The sequence below is a fragment of the Zootoca vivipara genome, chromosome 4, assembly GCF_965207765.1.
Source record: "Zootoca vivipara chromosome 4, rZooViv2.hap1.1, whole genome shotgun sequence".
Classification (NCBI taxonomy): Eukaryota; Metazoa; Chordata; class Lepidosauria; order Squamata; family Lacertidae; genus Zootoca; species Zootoca vivipara.
The window spans coordinates 94,844,591-94,860,430 of NC_142587.1; the positions used below are offsets into that span (position 1 = coordinate 94,844,591).

At 43.5% G+C, this 15,840-nt stretch overlaps 1 protein-coding gene across 1 annotated transcript; it reads left to right on the forward strand.

The window, feature by feature from the left end:
* Nucleotides 1–4,596: 4,596 nt before the first annotated feature.
* Nucleotides 4,597–8,965, forward strand: NDUFC2 (NADH:ubiquinone oxidoreductase subunit C2). Its single transcript, XM_035116593.3, has 3 exons — nt 4,597–4,853; nt 6,173–6,316; nt 8,755–8,965. Exons 1-3 carry the CDS (start codon nt 4,694–4,696, stop codon nt 8,802–8,804), a joined length of 354 nt encoding a protein of 117 aa, XP_034972484.1. The 5' UTR covers nt 4,597–4,693; the 3' UTR covers nt 8,805–8,965.
* The last annotated feature ends 6,875 nt before the right edge of the window (nt 8,966–15,840 follow it).

Genomic DNA, 15,840 nt, shown 5'->3' on the forward strand with positions numbered 1-15,840 from the left:
AAGGGACCCAAGGGTCATCTAGTCCAATCCCCTGCAATGCTGCCATTAACTAACATCCGTAATGGAGGAAAAACTATTGTGGTCCCAAGAACTTCATCACAATTCAGCTGTTTCACTGCTCCTATATGTAGATTGGGCAAAAGGAAAAACAATCTGGTGGTAGACCTCCGACTGATTTGCAGCTAATCTGCAGCAGTTTCTGATTCCCAGTTGTTAAGCAACAACCAAACAACATTTCCCACCTAAATTAGGCCGGAATGAAGCTAACCAGGAGTGGACTTTCATGTGAAAGGACCATGGGCTTGGTTCACCATGCACTCAGTTCAGTCCTGGTCCTAAAAACAGTTTCCTAGGCTCAGAATATGCTCAAAGGCACCCTGCTGTATGCCTTTTGTAAAAAGGTAATGGTAAAGGACCCCTGGATGGTTAAGTCCAGTCAAAGGCGAATATGGGGTTGCGGTGCTCATCTCACTTTCAGGCCGAGGGAGCCAGTGTTTGTCCACAGACAGCTTTCCGGGTCATGTGGCCAGCAGCACTAAACCGCTTCTGGCACAACGGAACACTGACAGAAACCAGAGCACACGGAAACACCGTTTACCTTCCTGCCACAGCAGTACCTATTTATCTACCTACACTGGCATGCTTTTGAACTGCTGGGTTGGCAGGAGCTGGGACAGCAACGGGAGCTCACTCCGTTGTGGGGATTCGAACCGCCGACCTTCCAATTGCCAAGCCCAAGAGGCTCAGTGGTATCTGGCTTCAGTTTGTAGGCCCCTAGGTTCAAGTAAAAAAAAATGTAGAAGGCTGGAATCTGCCCACCTCTGGTGTAAACTACAACAATGTAATGCAGCAGCAAAAAGCTTATGCTATTCTGGGCTGCATCAACAGAAGTCTAGTGTCCAGATCAAGGGAAGTAATAGTACTACTGTATTCTGCCTCGGTCAGACCACACCTGGAATACTGTTTCCAGTTCTGAGCACCACAATTTACGAAGGATGTTGGCACGCTGGAATGTGTGCAGAGGAGGGCAACCGAGATGATCAAGGGTCTGGAAGCCAAGACTTATGGGGAAAGGTTGAAGGAGCTGATTATGTCTAGCCTGGAAAGGAGGAGATATCACAGCCATCTTCAAATATCTAGAGGCCTGTTGCGGAGGATGGAGCGAGCTATTTTCTCCTGCTCCAGAGGGTAAGACCCAAAGCAATGGATTCAAATTACAAGAAAGGTAATAGAACTTTTTGATGGCAAGAGCTGTTCAAATTTGGAGGTGATGGACTCTCCTTCCTTAGAGGCTTTTTAGGCAGAGGTTAGATGGCTACCTGTCACAGATTGTTTAGCTGAGATTCCTGCATTGCAGGGGGTTGCACTAGACTAGATGACCCTTGGGGTCCCTTCCAACTACAATTCTATGATTCTAACTCATTACTGACTTCAGTGATGGTTTCCAACAATGCTGAATACCAGTTTCTGGGAACCTCAGGAGCCTGGCAGGTGGGGTGGGAGAGAGTGCTGCTCTTGTGCTCAGATCCCGCTTGCAGGCTTCAAACATAATATTTTAATTGATTTTATGTATATGGGACCCAGGTGGCGCTGTGGGTTAAACCACTGAGCCTAAGGCTTGCTGATCAGAAGGTTGGCGGTTCGAATCCCTGTGACGGGGTGAGCTCCCGTTGCTCGGTCCCAGCTCCTGCCAACCTAGCAGTTCGAAAGCACGTCAAAATGCAAGTAGATAAATAGGAACTGCTGCAGCGGGAAGGTAAACGCCGTTTCCATGTGCTGCTCTGGTTTGTCATGCTGGCCACATGACCTGGAAGCTGTACACCGGCTCCGTCGGCCAATAATGCGAGATGAGTGCGCAACCCCAGAGTCGGTCACGACTGGACCTAATGGTCAGGGGTCCCTTTATCTTTACCTTTTATGTATATAGTTTCACTTCTAACAATGCTTACATACTATTCTACATAAGTAGAATGTCCCTATTTTCTGAATAATGCTGGAGGGCATGTAATTTTTAGCAATTATAATTTTAACTGTAAACCACCTGCAGTCACACCATGGGGAAAGGCTGGGTATAACTAAACATAGTAACAATAATATTAATGTTAATTGATGAGGCATCTGGATGGCCACTGTGAGAACAGGACTCTGTAGTGGATGGGCCACTTCTTTGCAAGGGGTTGTTGATCCGAATCACGGCACCAAATATAAGCCAGAAAATAGCTTATCTCCTGAGTTTACATCAATAAAACTCAGAAACGAGAGGAGTTAGGAGTCCAACGTTGTTTATTGCAAAGCAATAGGTTACAGTTGGATCGTTCTGCAAAACTGCAACCCTGCCCGGTGGTCCAGGCAGAGGTATTTATAAAATCTCAAAGCATTAAAATTTTCACCAATCATCATTACCTCCATTCATAATACACATGTGCAATAAGCACTGGCAATTTCTGCTGATTAAGTTATGATTTTCACCGTATTCTGTTACATTGTGTTAGTGTGCATGTTGGGAACCTGTGTTGTAGCCATTTGCTTTGAGGTGTATCTTTGTGATTCACATATTAGCTGTATTTCTGATCCAGTTTTTTTGGGGGGGCAGCAACTTGCATAATCATCAGTTTCATAAAGTAACCATAACTTCTCTATTAGAAGCACACTCAATGATTTACAGGGGTACACATGATTACATTTATTGTGGCCCTTTGGGCCACTGCCACATTAGAATCCTTCCTTATGTTCACCCCTTCCTCCCAGGTTGAGCACTGCAGCCTTATTGGCTGGCTGCCTCCCTGCCGCCATGATCACCCAAGCCGGCAGGTGAAGAGGGGAGGAGAGGGCGCAGTGCCGGATTTATTTATAAGTTAAATAAGCTATAGCTTAGGGCCCCACTCTCTTGGGGCCTCCCAAAAAAAAAAAATCAAAGGGAAAAAAACTTGACTTGGATGATGGGCTTGAGGGCATCCTGAGCAAGTTTGCAGATGACAGCAAATTGGGAGGGGTGGCTAATACCCCAGAGGACAGGATCACACTTCAACATGACCTTAACAGATTAGACAACTGGGCCAAAGCAAACAAGATGAATTTTAACAAGGAGAAATGTAAGGTACTACACTTGGGCAAAAAAAATGAAAGGCACAAATACAGGATGGGTGACACCTGGCTTGAGAGCAGTACATGTGAACAGGATCTAGGAGTCTTGGTAGACCACAAACTTGACATGAGTCAGCAGTGTGATGCAGCAGCTAAAAAAGCCAATGCAATTCTGGGCTGCATCAATAGGAGTATAGCATCTAGATCTAGGGAAGTTATAGTACCACTGTATTCTGCTCTGGTCAGACTTCACCTGGAGTACTGTGTCCAGTTCTGGGCACCACAGTTCAAGAAGGATACTGACAAGCTGGAACGTGTCCAGAAGAGGGCAACCAAAATGGTCAAAGGCCTGGAAACGATGCCTTATGAGGAACGGCTTAGGGAGCTGGGTATGTTTAGCCTGGAGAAGAGAAGGTTAAGGGGTGATATGATAGCCATGTTCAAATATATAAAAGGATGTCATATAGAGGAGGGAGAAAGATTGTTTTCTGCTGCTCCAGAGAAGCGGACACGGAGCAATGGATTCAAACTTCAAGAAAGAAGATTCCACCTAAACATTAGGAAGAACTTCCTGACAGTAAGAGCTGTTCGGCAGTGGAATTTGCTACCAAGGAGTATGGTGGAGTCTCCTTCTTTGGAGGTCTTTAAGCAGAGGCTTGACAGGCATATGTCAGGAATGCTTTGATGATGTTTCCTGCTTGGCAGGGAGTTGGACTGGATGGCCCTTGTGGTCTCTTCCAACTCTATGATTCTATGATTCTTAAACCTGGATGTACATTCCAAAATTTTAAGTTAGCGCTTAATAATTACTTCACTATTAATATACTTCTTTTTAATTGTATTTCACTATTAATATACTTCTTAATTGTATTTCAGTTCAACAATTACTTTGATAAAAATACATATTTTGTTATGTGCAAATGGCTTTTGATACCTATTAGGTCCAAAAACAAAGGACAGGTGGACATATAAAGGGCCCCATAACCTTCAGTAGCTTAAAGCATCAGACACGATCATATTCATTACTATGACTTATTATTTTTAGTAGTAGTGGTAGTAATAGTGATGATGATGATGTATAATAATGTAATATTTATTCCAAAAAATGTGTATACCGCTTGATTGGAAAAAGCCGCTCAAACACTTTACAAAAAGAACAATACAATTATTAGTAAAAACAATTAAAGCATTCAGAAAAATGAAACTAGTGTTTCACACCATCCCACTATCCAAGCAGTATGAGATTTCAGGGGTTTCAGGCACTTGGCCAAGATTCGGTGTCCTTGGAATGAGGCACAGCTGACTGCGGGAGGGCGGCTAGGAAGCGGGGAACCAAAAAGCCGCGGAACCTCCGCGTCGCTGACCGCGTGAAATGCGGAGCGCGGGGAGACATCGCTGAGGGACCGCCCTTGCCCTTGTCTCCGAGCCGAGGGGAGGGGAGGGGAGGGGAGGGGAGAGGGAACCAAAGAGCCGCGGAACCTTGGCGTCGCGGCCGGGAGTCGCGAGGGACGGTGTTGCGGTGCGGACCTCCCCCTGCCCTTGAAGCTGGGCCCTCCTCGAGCGGCGCCGCTGCTGCTGGTTCTCCGCGCCCTTGTCCCCGGCCTCCGCCATGTCGTCGTCGTCGCCGCTGTACCTCCGGCTGCCGGACGAGGCTCTGTCGCTGCCGCCCCCGCGGCTGCTCAACGTGGGCTCGGGCTACCTGGGCTTTCTCGGCTGGCTCAGCGTCTTGCTGGATAACGCCATCAACAAGAGGCCCGTCCTGCGAACGGGTGGGTCGAGGCCAGGGGGGGGGGAGAGAGAGGGAGGGTTCCTGAGGCAATCGCTCTGTGCATGCTCAGGGGAGGGGTGCTTGGTGCCGGGGAAACCGCTCTACGCATGCTCGGGTTTGAGGTGAAGAAATGTCTCCCTGGGCTGTGCAAAAGGGCATCTAAGGAAATCACTCTGTGCATGGTCAGAGTCAGCGGGGCCAACCTGAATGAAATTTTGGGTCGGGGGGGGGGAGCCCAGGGCCGGAATTTGTTTTGATGAGGCCCTAAGCTACTGAAGGTAATGGGGCCCTTCATACGTCCAGCTGTCCTTTGTCAACAACAAAATTGTTGCTGTTTGTGTGTGTGTGTGTGTGTGTGTTGAATATATGCTATATGGTAATTTATGGACCTAATATGTATCTAAAGCCATTTGCACATGTTGCCATGCAACCAGTCCATGCAGAATGTAGGCACCCTATATTGTATATAGAAATGAGCAAACCAGTGATATTTTAGGGAGCAGGCTAGCAGGCGGGGCCCGTGACTTACATCATAGGAGCATACACAACACAAAACACTGTTGCTGTATGTAGGTTTTATTTTATTTGTTTTTTATCTTATATTTTGGAAATGTACATCCAGGGTTTTTCCTTTAATTTTTTTTGGGGCCCCCCAAGAGAGTGGGGCCCTAAGCTACAGCTTGTTTATCTTATATGTAAATTCGGCACTGAGGGAGCCACACACATACACCCCATTTGAATGGCAGTGACCGTTAACTTTGGCGGCCCCGGCCCCCCACAAATATTTAATTATGGGGGGGGGCGAAGACACCTCGGCCCCTTGGAGTTGGCTCCTATGGTCCGAGTGGAGGTGGGCGCACCGGGGGGGGGGCTCGCTGCCCTGCCTTGTGCTCACAACCCGGGGTTTGGTGCAAGGGAAATCACAACTCTGTGCATGCTCTGGGGTGGCAGCTGCTGAAGCTGAGTCCTCCTATTGAAAAGTAGAGAGGGTGGGCAGGGAAGAATTTTCTCCATGAGACAAGATGTGGGGAATAGGGAGGGCCCCATTGATTCCATGATTTGAAAGCTCAGGTTCTTGAGAAATAATAATCCAGGTCAAAAGGGAATTAAGCAGTTCTTACTCTCTCTGGTGTTTGTTGCCTTTGAGCACATTTTCAGATTTGGTGCTACGTGGCCGAATTATGAACGCTTCACATTGTGCTCAGCTCAACTAAAAATAAAACAGAGCAAAATGCTTCCTGGAGTTTTCCGTTCACCCTGTTAAACTGATACCCCTGCTCTCCCCCATTTCCTCCCTCTTTTTTCTTTGTCCTGTTCCAGGAGTCCATCGCCAAGTCCTGGCCACATCTATTTTCTTCTATATAGGTTATTACCTCCGTAAGCGAGCCAATTACGAATATGCTCTAAAGGATAGACAACTTTCAGAATACGTAAGGCACCATCCTGAGGACTTTAAGAGAAAAGGTACATTTGTGATAAGCTGTTGGGTATGCGCCTCCGTTGCTCCCATGGTCCAGGGCAATGCAGCCGGGGATATATGATGTGATATCAGTACAACGGTAGCAGAGATTTAAACTTCCTTGTCCCCACGCAGTTGTAAGACTTTTTTCAGGTCCACTACAAGCAAGTCTTGTTTGCTGTTGGACGACTAAGCAAGTGGCTTTTTAACAGCCCTGTTCTACTGCACGAAAATGCCACAAGGGGGTGTAGGAAAGCAGTGCTTGCACACATACTGTATATGTTGCATGTACACCCCTACCCGTGGCTCTCAAAGAAAGGCCTCTCCAGGGAGGTAAAGATGGCCAAGCTAGAGGTGTTGAAAGCTAATCCACCTCTCCCTGGAAAGTAACCAAACACCCCTCTGAGTGAACCATACACCAGAGTTCCAGCCCTTGTCAGTGGTTTGTATGGAGTAAATTGTACCTCCCTATTTTCCTATGTTTTCTGTATGTGAATGTAGCAGTGGAAGATCCCAAATCTCAGAGAGAGGCTGCTGTTCAGATATATGTGAAATAAGGCAGTTTTGGTGAAAGAGAGTTCTCTGCTATCCATCTTCCCCCCAAAAACCCAGGGCTAGTTCATACAACATGCGTGTTGAGGGCTGTATTATTTATGCTAAATAAATTATACTCTGCTTTTCTTCTCCACAATGGTGTAGTAGTAGTAACAACAACAATTTATTATTTATACCCCGCCCACCTGGCTGGGGAAACCAATTTATTATTTATACCCCGCCCACCTGGCTGGGGAAACTCAGTACGGCTCCCAAAATAATAATAATAATAATAATAATAATAATAATAATAATAATAATAATCCGACAAAACATCAAACATTAAAAACTTCCCTAAACAGGCCTGCCTTCAGATGTCTTCTAAAAGTCAGATAGTTGTTTATTTCCTTGACATCTGATGGGAGGGTGTTCCACAGGGCGGGCGCTACTACCAAGAAGGCCCTCTGCCTGGTTCCCTGCAACCTCACTTCTCACAGGGAGGGAACCACCAGGAGTTCCTCGGAGCTGGACCTCAGTGTCTGGGCTGAGCGATGGGGGTGGAGATGCTCCTTCAGGTGTTTGCTCATAGTGGCTTAAAAATATAAAAAGCAAACATTGAAACAACAATGATTATCAAACAAAATGATAAGTTGATTGACAACAAATTATCAAACGAAAAGGAGCAAAAAAATAGACCTTACACTCACAATATAGACATTAAAAACAATATAATGAAAAGCTTTCTATAAAAAAAAAGTTGCTGGCAGAACAGAAAACATAGAGAAAGATAACCAAACTCCTTGTCGACAGGGTGTGGGTGGATGGCACCACAGAGAAGGCATGGGGGCACAACAGCTAAACCTTTAAGGATAGGTAGATTTACATAGGCTTTGCTTTCTTTCTTTGTTATCCTGCTTGCAAGTAATCAGATCTTCCCAGCTGCTTCTGCTGCCACTATTGTGACAAACCGTTGTTTGATTTTAAAGGGCCGGGGGGGGGGGGAGGCAGAATAGAGTGAGGCAGTGACAGCTGCAAGCACAGGCCACAGTTTAACACAGAATAAAGTATACTTAAACTCAGTGAAATCGATGGATTTAAGTACATATAAGTCTGTGCCAGGGTTTTAATAGCTGTGACACCTCATCTTAGAAGGCCGGGAGAAGATAATGCACACTCTATCAGCTCTGTGGTATGTGAATGTTTGATGTCATGCAGCCTTAGCGCTGCTGAATAATGCAGAGGAATCTCCATTGCCGGTTTGGACCTCAGAGCATCGAGTCAGGCTGTGTGGAATCCTTTCCCTCTTTAAGAAAGGGAGAGAGCGGCTGAGGAATGTGTGGACTGGAGGAGAAGGAGCAAGAACAAATTTCCATTTGATGGCTTGTCTCGGGGCTCTAACTGTGTGCCCCATATGTTATGCGTCCCAACTGCATCCCTGACTTCTAGACTTGCAGTTGATTGTATAGAAGCTGTCCTGAATCTCCTGCCAAGTAGTCACATGATCACTTCAGACCATTGCTTTGGTCAGTTGCGGTGGCCCAGTGGGACCTCCCGGTTCAGAGAGAATATGCCATTAAATGCTAGTTGCTAGAGAGGAAGCAACAATAAAGGAGAGCTCTTGCCTTCATGCCCTGCCCATGAACTTCTTCCCAGAGGCATTTGATTGGTCACCAAACAAGATGAACCTTGGGTCTGCTCCAGCAGCGCTCTCCCTGTGTAGATGCTGATTGCAGAATTTGGGTTCCTAGCACAGAATTCCTGGTCCGTTTTGTCATTTTGCATGATTTTTGAGGTTTGCATTTACTTGGGGGCAGGATAGTTCTTGCCTTATTTTCATTGAAATCTTTTTCCAATTAATTGTGATGTGAACTGGCTTTTTTTAAACAGCATTTCTTCTTCTTTTTGATAGATAAGAAACACATGGCAGAAGTTCTGGAGAATTTCCATCCAATTCGCTGAAGACTTTGCAAACAGTTGGTGTCTCGCTCGTTGTTTTGTTATCCCATGAGTAATCTGTTGAGTGTGGGATTTGTGCATAACCTATGTCAGTAGTTGAGATGGAACTACTTGTTTCAAACACTTGGACCTTTAATCTTATAATTAAAGCAATGACTAAGTAATGTGTGTTTTTATTGTCTTGGGGGAGAACAGGGGAGTTTGGAATCAGGTTTAATTAACGAATGGGATTGCATGATACGGCAATAGTTGCTGCTTTCGGTCCAAGCTAGATGTGACACTATATTATTTCTAACAATGGCTACTAGTCATGAGGGGTATTTGCAGGCTCAGAGGCCTATATATTATTTATTAATACCATTATATCCCATCTTTCTTCTAAGAAGCTCAATTTGGTGTACGTGGTTCTCCCTCTTCCCATTTTTTTGTGGGTAGGCTGACCTGTCCTGCCAACTTTCAGTGGCATTAAAAAAGTTGTTTCATTCTCATATAACCGCAAGAACAGATACCCTACCTGAAGAACTGGACTCTTAAGTTGGGTAGGAAAAAAAAATGTAATATACTTCAAAATACTATAGGGAAGTAAAGTGCATCTTTAATCCAATGAGCATTTATAATTGTTGAGTTTTTTCAGTTCTGCCCAAAATTGTTGAGCTTTTTTTTTTTTTTGGAAGCAATCCCGCTTAATGGAATCTTGAAGGGCTGGAGTGTTCATTTTGTGCCTTGGTTTCCTTCTTTGAGGCCTGCATTGAGGTATAATCTTAATAGCCATCATTTCAAGGCCAGACTAGATTTTATTTACTTAAGGGGTTTTGTACCAGCCTTTCACCCCAAGGTCCGAAAAAAAAACCCACCCAATTTTTAGGTGGCCCACAAGCCCCACTCCAACTTTATGGTTTTCTGCAATGTTGACCCAGCATTGCACACCACACACCTGCTGAAACTGCCTGTTCAAACAGACCTCCCATATTTGCAGGTTTTGACTGCTCTTTGTTTTGGGTGGCACTAGTCTTTTCAAGAAGCAGAGCGGAGTGACCTGGAAGCCTGTTTGCTTAGCTTTTTTGGCAGCCTGTCCTACCTGCTCTCTGTGAGATTGTGAAGGTTAAAAAATAAAATAAAAAAGTTCAATATAATCTATTTCATCTTCTAAGGTTAGTAAATCTTAGGAATCTGCCTTTTGCGGAGTCAGACCATTGATGCAGCTGGCTCAGCTGCACTGCTCCAGAGTACTGCATTTTCCCTCTTTCTTCCTCTAACTCTGTTCCTTGCTCAGGCAAACAAGGGGGTCCCATGTTCCAGACCCGCTACCAGTTTTGGTAGCTATTTCCTGGCTACAGGACAAGTTTGGGGAATCATGCGCTTCTTTCAAGGAAAACAAATGTGTGTTTTGGTACCATCAGTTCCTCTTTTGGGACATGGGTTGGTGTCACCTGCCCTGGGAGCTCCTGGCTGAGCCCAAGCATGTGACTGAAGGTTGATCATCTCTTAGCCAAGTGCACTTTTATTAAAAACCAAGAGGGACATAAGGCTGGAGGATAACATACTGTTTCAGACACATGGTTCTTATATATTTAGATATGTGTGCATTTGTTAATGTTATTCTATATTTAAGACCTTAAAATTATTATAACAGAATGGGGGGGGGGGACTGCTGGCCAAGGCAAGGCGAACTAATACTTCTCAGGGAACAGTCTTAGCACAGTGGTAGAGCATCTTACTTGGATGCTGAAGGTCACAGGTTCAATGCCCAGCATGTCCAGACAGGTGTGGGAGAGACCCCTGCTTGAAACCTGCTCTGCCACCTTGAAAGACTCCAAGGTTTATCTACATTTATCTTTCCTCAAAATTTTCCAGGCATGGTCCATGCATTAAAGCACTGTGTCCGAGTGCCTCCACCCTTCCCCCCCCCCTTTGCTCCAGAGTGTTATAAGAATTTTAAGGTCTCAAATATAGAATATTCTTAAATGCACACATATCTAAATACAGTATATGAACCATGTGTGTGAAATAGTACAGGAGAGCAATCCTGAAGCCATTTTTTTTAAATATATTTTTTATTAATTTTATTAACAAACATACAAACATACAAAATACAAAATACAAAAATACACACATAACGAAAAAATATATCATTTCTCAACCATTTTGATATTCATTGTCTTCCGGCTTCCCCAATTCCCTACTATCTGATTTTCATTTTTATAAACTTCTATAGCAGTTTCTAAATCATCTTCCTTATCCATCATGTAATCCCTTTAACACTTCAAAGTTAATTCATCTTCATATCATCTACCCTAATTTCTAGCTTTCAATCTTCTATTATCTCCCTAATGCCTTAACCTCTTTATTTTCCTGGATATTCAAACTCTAATTGTCAAATACATTCCCTATATACTTTTTAAATTTCTTCCAATCTTTTAAAACTTTGTCATTTGTCTGGTCCCGGAGTCTTCCTGTCAATTCTGCCAATTCCATATAGTCCATCATTTTCATTTGCCATTCCTGTATCGAAGGCAATTCCTCTTTTTTCCAATATTTTGCTATTAGAATCCTAGCAGCTGTGGTGGCATACATAAACAATTTAACATCATCCTTGGGAATTTCTTCCCCAATTATTCCAAGCAAAAAGGCTTCCGGTTTTTTCAAAAATGTGTTTTTAAACATCTTTTTCAATTCATTATAAATCATTTCCCAGAAGCCTTTTATCTTTGGGCATGTCCACCACATATGGTAGAATGAGCCAACATCCTGCTTACATTTCCAACATTTATTGTCACTTTTGTGGTACATTTTAGCTAACTTGACCGGCATCAGATACCATCTATACATCATTTTCATCAAGTTTTCCTTCAACACCGTACAAGCCGTAAATTTCATACCCTTCTTCCACAATTTTTCCCACTCCGACATCATCACATTATGACCCAGATCCTTGGCCCATTCAATCATAACTGATTTCGTTTGCTCATCTTTCAAATGCCATTCTAACAACAAGTTGTACATTCTGGACAAATTCTTGTGGTCTGTCTCTAATAATTCCGTTTCTAATTTCGATTTTTCTGGTTGAAATCCTATTTTTTTATCTAACTTGAATGCTTCATTTATCTGCACATACTGAAACCAATCGCTCAACCTATCTTTCAATTGTTCATATGGTCTTAACTTGAAGTGGTTTCCCACCTCCATCAAAATATCTTTGTATTTCAGCCTATTCTCATCCATATTTGTCCTTTTAGGTTTCTTTGCCTCAAGTGGTGAAATCCACCTAGGAGTTTTTCTTTCCAACAAATCTTTATATCTCATCCAAACATTGAACAATGATTTCCTAATTATATGACTTTTAAAACCTTTATGCAATTTCACTTTGTCATACCATAAATATGCATGCCAACCAAATGCATTGTCATGGCCCTCTAGATCCAGCAAATCATCATTATCCAACAAGAACCATTCCTTCAACCAACAAAAAGCTGTGGCTTCAAAATAAATCTTTAAGTCTGGCAAGGAGAATCCTCCTCTTTCTTTTACATCAGTCAAAAGTTTATATTTAATTCTTGGCTTCTTCCCCTGCCAGACAAATTTAGACAATGTCTTCTGCCACTCTTGAAAGCATTTCATTTTGTCAACTATCGGTAGGGCCTGAAATAAGAACAACATTCTCGGCAATACATTCATTTTAACAGTTGCTATTCTACCCATTAAAGATAAGTTCAACCTTGTCCATACTTCCAAGTCTCTTTGGATTTCTTTCCATAATTTCTCATAATTGTCTTTATACAAATTCAAATTTTTTGACGTCATATTAACTCCCAGATATTTCACCTTTTTTGCACACTTCAGTCCTGTGCAATCCTCTATATTCTGTCTCTCTTGCAATGTCAAGTTCTTATCTAATACTTTAGTTTTCCCTTTGTTTAACTTAAAGCCTGCCACCCTGCCAAATTCTTGAATTATCTGCAGTGCTCTCACCGCACTCTGTTCAGGGTTCTGCAAAGTCAATACTAAATCGTCTGCAAAGGCTTTTAACTTATATTGTTTTGTACCCACTGTAATTCCTTTGACACCTTCATCGCTCCTTATCATATTCAGCAAAACCTCCAGAACTGAAATAAATAACAGGGGGGAGAGTGGGCACCCTTGTCTTGTTCCTTTCTCAATTCTTATCTCTTCTGAGACCACATTATTCACAATGATCTTAGCTCTTTGCTCAGAGTAAATACCATTAATCCCATTAACAAAATTTTGGCCAACCTCCATTTTTTCAAAATTTCTTTTCATAAAAGTCCAAGAAATATTATCGAAAGTTTTTTCGGCATCCACAAAAATTAACATTGCTTTGGTGTTTATTTTCACTTCCAACCTCTCCAAAATATCTATTATAATTCTTATATTGTCTTTCATATGTCTACCAGGCAGAAATCCTGCCTGATCTTTATGAATTAAGTCTTTCAACACCCTTTTCAGTCTTGATGCCAAAATACTAGCAAATATCTTATAGTCCACATTTAATAAGGAGATTGGTCTATAATTCTTAACCTGAGTCTTATCCACATCCGGTTTTGGTATCAGAGAGATAAAAGCTAATCCTGAAGCCATTTTGACTCCCAGTGACCTCAAATATTCCTCTACAGTAGGGGAGGCAAATGGGGAAAGCCTTGCCATTGTCTTCTTGCTTGCAAATCCTGTCTTAAGGGTGTATTTGTGGATGAAAAGGGTGAGCTAAAAGTATTAACCATCACCAAAGAATGGCCAGACTGCCCAGGTAATGAATTCAGAGACCATGATCAGATGTCCTGGTAGACAAGATTTCTGATGTAGACCCGCCTCCTTCTGTGATGTATGTACGTATGATGTTTTGGGGGGTGGTCTTGGGCTACAGGGTGGGCAGTTTCAAGAGTCTATGTAAGGGCTTGTGCACCATTGTTCAGGGTTCTCCTACCTCCTGCGTCCGATGAGTGGGGACCCTGTTGCAACAGTTCCTTGAATAAAGATCAGGCTCACTAGCCGCTTTGATTCTCAATATACTCTGGTTGGCCTCTGTTGTTTTCTCCTACAATAGGGAACCCACTTAAGGATTCTATACGGACTCTGGAATACCCCATAAGGGAAAGGGAGCAGCTTTTCTTATAATAAGGGACCCAGGTGGCGCTGTGGTTAAACCACTGAGCCTAGGGCTTGCTGATCAGAAGGTTGGCGGTTCGAATCCCTGTGACGGGGTGAGCTCCCGTTGCTTGGTCCCAGCTCCTGCCAACCTAGCAGTTCGAAAGCACGTCAAAATGCAAGTAGATAAATAGGAACCGCTACAGCGGGAAGGTAAACGGCGTTTCCATGTGCTGCTCTGGTTTGCCAGAAGCGGCTTTGTCATGCTGGCCACATGGCCTGGAAGCTATACGCCGGCTCCCTTGGCCAATAATGCGAGATGAGCGCGCAACCCCAGAGTCGGTCACGACTAGACCTAATGGTCAGGGGTCCCTTTACCTTTTTACCTTTCTTATAATAAGAGCTTTAGATGATGTTGCTGTGTGAAGGTGCGTGCAACTTCAAAGTATGTACAAAAGCACATTGGGGAAAAAGACCTTAGTGCATTGCAGAGGACATGTTGACACAACAGCTTAAAGCAGCGGGAGAACAGCCTGCCAGCATTAACAAATATAGCCCACGGAGCAGAGGAGACTTCAGCAATGAGCAAACACATCTTAGGTTCTTCCTGCTAGAAGAGCAGGTATGTCACAAGTCATTTACATTTGTAAAAGGTTGAAAAGGGTGTTCTTAAAAGAGCAGGAACCCTAACTTTGAAAAGGTGTTTGTTACAGGTAGGTAGCCATGTTGGTCTGACGTAGTCGAAACAAAAACAAACAAAACAAAAAAATTTGTGTGCATGCACACTTCTTCAGATACACTGAAACAGAAGTCACCAGACCCTTATGTATAGTCAGAGGGTGGGGAGGAGTATTACTAGGAAGGGTGGTGGGAATGGGTGATTGGCTGATAGGAGTGGTAAACCTGTTGACAACTGTTAACGACTGCAATTGGTCTTGCAGGAAAAAGCAAGGGGTAAGATGGCTAAAGAAAGCTTTATCATGTATAATGAGATAAGAATCCAATGTCTTTATTCAGACCAGGTCTCTCCATGGTTTTAAGCTTGGTAATGAGTTGCAATTCAGCAACTTCTCTTTCCAGTCTGTTTCTGAAATTTTTCTGTAATAAGACAGCTACTTTGAGATCTTGTATAGAATGTCCTGGGAGACTGAAGTGTTCTCCTACTGGTTTCTCTGTCTTGTGATTCCTGATGTCAGATTTATGTCCATTTATGTTTGGAAAAGGTGGCAATCCTAGAACTGGTGGGCGAGGAAAGTCCCTAACAGGGATTGAGAATTCCTTCTTGGACTCAACTAAAATCTCGGCTTGATGTTATGGGAAGGTCTGCCAAAATTTCTGGATCATAGAATCATAGCATTGGAAGGGACGACAAAAGTCATCTGATCCAAACCCCTGTAAAGTGCAGCAATCTTTTGCCCAAAATGGGGCTCAAACCCATGACCCTCAGATTAAGAGCCTCGTGCTCTACTGACTGAGCTATCTCAGCTTCTGATGAAAGATAGTTCTGTGGCATGCTGTGTGTTTCACATGCAGAAAGTCCCAGCTTTGATCTCCAGGTAGGGCTGGGAAGGTATGCCTATCTGAAGTCCTGGCCAGCTCCAGGCTGGAATAATCCCTTAGCAAAATACTATTGGGGGCGGGGCTCCTAGCAGGGACAGCCAATAGCAGTTCTCTCTTGCAGCTGCCATTCTAATGTATGCCCCTATGGTGACATCACTCCATGGAAAATTCTTAGATTCAGTAAACCAACACCGAGGGGGAGAGAGAAAGAGAAAGTTGAATTATAGGCACTGATGCCCTTCATTTCCTCACAGATGCCATGTGATGGCACTGACGGAGCTTGTCTCCAGTGAAAATGATTTCAGATAGTCAGAGAGCCATTACCAATCAGGGTAGTAGACAACTACAGGACTAGATGAAACTGGTCTAGGCAGCTTCA